This window comes from Theobroma umbraticum, unplaced genomic scaffold (assembly GCF_002168275.2).
Source record: "Theobroma umbraticum cultivar Fairchild unplaced genomic scaffold, ASM216827v3 scaffold_146.0, whole genome shotgun sequence".
Classification (NCBI taxonomy): Eukaryota; Viridiplantae; Streptophyta; class Magnoliopsida; order Malvales; family Malvaceae; genus Theobroma; species Theobroma umbraticum.
Window position 1 is genome coordinate 5,018,884 of NW_018397265.1, and position 5,261 is coordinate 5,024,144.

General features: G+C 31.6%; 1 protein-coding gene across 1 annotated transcript; it reads left to right on the top strand.

Annotated features, from left to right (window-relative positions):
• Positions 1-1,403: 1,403 nt before the first annotated feature.
• On the top strand, positions 1,404-2,763 carry ATLP-1 (Pathogenesis-related thaumatin superfamily protein). Its single transcript, XM_021436439.2, has 2 exons — positions 1,404-1,630; positions 1,894-2,763. Exons 1-2 carry the CDS (start codon positions 1,486-1,488, stop codon positions 2,574-2,576), a joined length of 828 nt encoding a protein of 275 aa, XP_021292114.1. The 5' UTR covers positions 1,404-1,485; the 3' UTR covers positions 2,577-2,763.
• Positions 2,764-5,261: the final 2,498 nt, after the last annotated feature.

Below are 5,261 nucleotides of genomic sequence, written 5' to 3' on the forward strand. Positions count from 1 at the left end.
CAACTTAGCTTAGGTTGATATATTTAGAACAAATTACCTACTTTGATACGAATCACTTTTATAAATTTAGTTAACGAGCATTGGTCCTAGTGGTTAGGCTATTTCTTTTTCTTCTTTCGTGTTCAATATATATACTGTTATTTCTTTCTCTTTCAACCTTAATCGACTTGGGATTTAGTATCTATGACCTTTTTTTTGTTTAATGGTGATAGAAGTCATCTTAGTGATACTATTCTTTCACGTACATAAAATAATTTTTTTACACCATATTTTAAAAAATCTTTGAACTATTTAAAATATAAATAAATAAATTTTTATTTTCTATCATATTAAATTAAATTTTTATATTTCATTTTAAATTAAATATATTTTTTATAATTAATAATTAATTTATTATTATTAATCAAATTCATCACTTGTTATTTTTATATTCACATAACGTTAATATGAAAAATAAAAATATCATGTGATTATATCATCATTTTACATAATTATACTCTTATGTCAGATAAGCATGTACGTCATTATTAATTATGATATGTAAATATATCGTATCAACACTATATAATATAAAAATAATAATCGATAGTTTGATTAATAATAATTAATTAATCGTTAATCATAAAAATCTAATGAAAGTGTTTGATTAAATATAATAAAAAAATAAAAAATTATTTAAATTTTATAAATAATTCATGAGTTTTTTTTCTTTTAAAGATAAAATTAACAATTTTATATGTAATTTTATACTTTATTTCTCTTATTTTTTGATCACCACCCATTCCATGATAAATGATTTGTGATTACAAAATTTAGAGAAAGAATAGATATTGTATATTAAATAAAGAAAATACATAAAGTAGAAGCATGTGACTCTAAATATGTGGAAAATATTGTTGATGTGTGGTCTAGTGTTATGCCAATTCATATATATATATATATATATATATAGGTGAATTAGAGTTAAAAAATTAAGACAAATAAATAAAAACTGCAAGTATAAAAAAAAACATAAATTTGAAGCATCCTAAGAAGAACATCCATTTAGAGAATAATTTGGAAAAGTAAGTTTCTTTTCTTTTCTGTTTTTCTTTTATTCTTGAGTGATGAAAAAGAACAATTTGGAACCGTTGAAAAAGGGGTCATTGCCAGATATAAAAGTGCAATTTCAGTTTTGCACTGCAACGGTAGTCAAAATGTATGAGCTGTCTTGAATTTCTTTTCCATTTATTGCTTTTATTCAATATGAAACTCATAGAAGCAGTACAGGCACATCGCCAGAGCTCTCCCAAATACAGTATAGTAAGTAGGTCCACATTGCAACAGGCTTTATTTCACATTTCACCAACAAAGAAAAAAAGGAAGAAAAGAAGAAGAAAATCAAATAGTGGGTTTACCTTGTCACAATGTGCTAATGTAACCAAACCCTACTTTACCTTTGGTCTCTTTTATCTATAAAAGGGCTACCGTAGTAACTGCAAAGTGATGGTTACCAGGCCTTTATTTTTCACACTGCTCAACCCTCTCTCTTTCACACTCCATAGAACTTCACAAGCTTCAGCCATGGAGGCAATGCTGAGATCTCTGCTTACTTTTACACTCTTCACTCTTCTGTTCTCCCACATTTCAGGTACTTTGTTATTTTCTGTCATGTCCGTTTAAGATCTGTCACTGCCAAACAATGCTAATGTTTTTCAGCATTCTCCATCCCAATCTTTCATACTTAACTGTAAATTGCTCTTGAGTGAGGTTCTGCTTTTTAACATTGTTAAAGCACACATGTCTTGAGGTTGAGCTTCTAATTTTTAGCATGGTTTCTGTGTAGTCTTTTGGCATTTGGATATGTTTGTGATTTCATACTTTATGACTTCATTTTTTTTTTTGTTTTTAAAGTCGAGGTATCAGCGACGACAATAACACTGTACAACAAGTGCGCTCACCCAGTGTGGCCAGGGATCCAACCAAGCGCTGGCAAACCTGTTCTAGCCCGTGGTGGCTTCAAGCTTCCACCCAACAAGGCCTACTCCATGCGTCTCCCTCCTCTCTGGTCAGGCCGCTTCTGGGGTCGCCACGGTTGCTCCTTCGATGCCTCTGGACGCGGCCGCTGCGCCACTGGGGACTGCGGTGGCTCCCTCTTCTGCAATGGCATCGGCGGTGCCCCTCCAGCGACCCTGGCGGAAATCACCCTCGGTCAAGAACAAGATTTCTACGACGTCAGTTTGGTGGACGGCTACAACATAGCCATGTCGATAACTCCTTTCAAAGGCTCCGGCAAATGCAGCTATGCAGGGTGCGTTAGTGACTTGAACTTGATGTGCCCTGTCGGGTTGCAAGTGAGATCCAGGGATAACAAGAGAGTACTGGCTTGCAAGAGCGCTTGCTTTGCTTTCAACTCGCCAAGGTATTGCTGCACCGGGAGCTTTGGGAGTCCTCAGTCTTGCAAGCCAACTGCTTATTCAAAGATTTTCAAGGTCGCTTGTCCAAAAGCTTATTCTTATGCTTACGATGATCCCACCAGCATTGCCACTTGCACTCGCGGCAGCTATTTGGTCACTTTCTGCCCCCACCACCGCTAGATTAGTCTTTAGGCTAATCGGTCCCATATTCCCCAAAATCCATTGTTATTTTTATATTATACTTTATAATTAGCATCCAATTTGGTTGTTATATCTACTTCTGTCCTCTCTAATTATCCCTACATATATATACTTAATATTACTTGGTCTGTAGTGGACTTCTATTAACGGAAACATCAATTTTATATGGCTGTTGTGTTTTTCTGCTTAGATCTACGCTGCTATCAGACTAGAATGGAGAAAATCGGGGTGGTCTTTACTCTTTACCCACCTTCAACGCCTTAGCTATGGTTTAGATCTTTGGACATGGGTTGACAAGGAAAGCTAGCTTCTGAAAAGTTTAAAGAGAAATAACTTTAGAAAAGTAGGGTTGTATTGGTCAATTGAGTGTCACGACCCTCTATAAACTGAAAAACGTGCTGCCGGTAGCTGTCAGAGTTGAGGACAGCTAATATTTCCCCTTTTTTGTTCGTGTTCTATGGGTTTCTCACCATTTCATCTTCGTGCTGGTCTACAGTGAGGGTTTAATGCCAACTAATATAGTTATTTGCTTTGGTAGATATATGTACAGAATCGTAGGTGACATAAACAGGGTTTAATGCAATTATAATACAAATAGGATAGGAACTGCTTTTTAGGAAGCATATGTACGTATTTATTATTGAGTGAACGCATTTATTATTGAAGGAAACAAGAAAAAGGTAATCTCGTAAAAGGTGTTGAAATTTTTGTTTTATGATCAAGTTTCATTTGATTGTCACTCTATTTTTATTTTTTTAACAAAAAATAATAGAAAATGGAAGATAAAAGAACGATGATGAATCAAATGGAGTCTTAAGGATTTGATAAGGCATGTCATAGTATGAAACATTAACAAAAAAATAAAGTAAATGGCATTCACTGTTTTGAAATTTTGGAACGAATATGATTTGGTCACAATAATTTTGTCATAATTTGATAAGGCTTTATGTGTTCGTTGTTAAGTTTTTTTTATTATATTTAAATAAATTTGTATTCTTGTATGTTAGAAGAAAAACTTGATCTATCAAATTCGAAGCTTTAACATCATCTTACAAAACTAACAAGAGAATTTAAATTGTATATTGATGAATCTTAATTATGTATGTTTCATAGAAAGGAATATATATAAGGCTAATTCTAATCATATTATTATCTTATTTAGTTGACATTTTGACATGGCAAAAGACGTGGCAAGTGACATGGCGAAATATGACGAGTTGAATGTCCTGGTGAAAGATGGCAATTTGAATATCGTGGTGAAACACAACAAATTGAATGTTATGATAAAACATGACATGAGTTGCATGACATGGCAAAAACATGACATGAGTGAAACACGTAATAGTTGCATGACATGGTAACACAACATAAAACATTTATATATATAAATTTTTAAAAACTTGTATCATTATCTTAACAATATAAATTTTTAATTTGAATGAATTAAAGTTATTAGATTTATTGAGATTAGTATTTTCTACCTACATGATATATAATATGGCATTTAATATAAAATAAATTACATCATGTCATAAATGACAAACAAAAAAAATATAAATCGATATTAAATTTGATAATTATTAATTTTTAGTTTAAATTTAAGGATTTGTTTGGATATATTCAAAAAATAATTGCATAAATGATCAAATTTGAGAGCGTTTTTATTATATAAACATAAAGTAATTTGTTGATTTTTATACTTTTTAGTTTATAATAAAAATGATCTTTTTGTCAATATCTTCATTATTTGATTTTAAAATGCTAGTTGACAACGCGTGCATGGCACATGGCAAACATATGTTATGCTTCATAAAAAACATGAAGCCCGATCTCTATTCCTTTTCTGAAATGGCGACAAAAGGGGTCAATTTGGATCTAAACCGTCGTCACAGCATGGACTGGGCCAAATTCAACCCACTGCATCACCAACTGCCCCTTAACTTATGAGAGACAGAAGTAGGGGTGTGCAAACGGTTAGTTCGATTATTAGATATTCAATAACTGAATTAACCGAACTCTTATTTAAAAATAACCGAAACTGAACTGAAATATATAACTAATTGAACTAATTCGGTTAGTTCGGTTCGGTTTTCAAAAACTGAACTCAACAATTTTTTTTGTTTGTATATATTTATTTATGTTATATTTTTTAAATAAATCAATATTACGAAATATTAAAAATGACCTTAAAAAACTATAATAAATAAAATAAATACATTTCTTTCAATTGCTTTACAATAATATTTTTAATCACAAGATCACATACATGTAAATGTTGGTCTAAATGTCTAATAGATACAATGAAAGATAATGAATGAAAATGGCTTTTAATGGCTGGAGGAAAATAGTATAGGAGAGTGATAGAGGCTTAGGTGTAGTGCTGAGTTTCTTTTTTATTAAATTCGGGCTCCTTTGGGTTAGAGGGTAGGAAACTAATTCTTTTTTGTTTTTAAGCTTAAGTTAAGATTGAGAAATTACCATAAGAATTAAAGCGGTAGTTGTTTTATAATTGTACAATTTATGATCAAACATGGACCAGTTATTATATGCTAAAAGAAGTATTTGTATAAAGACTTCAATTGGCATAAACTCTAGTTCTAATAAAATTTATTTTTCAAGAAAAGAGTCAAACCCAATTAATAGAAATTGACTTGAGCTCGTAAT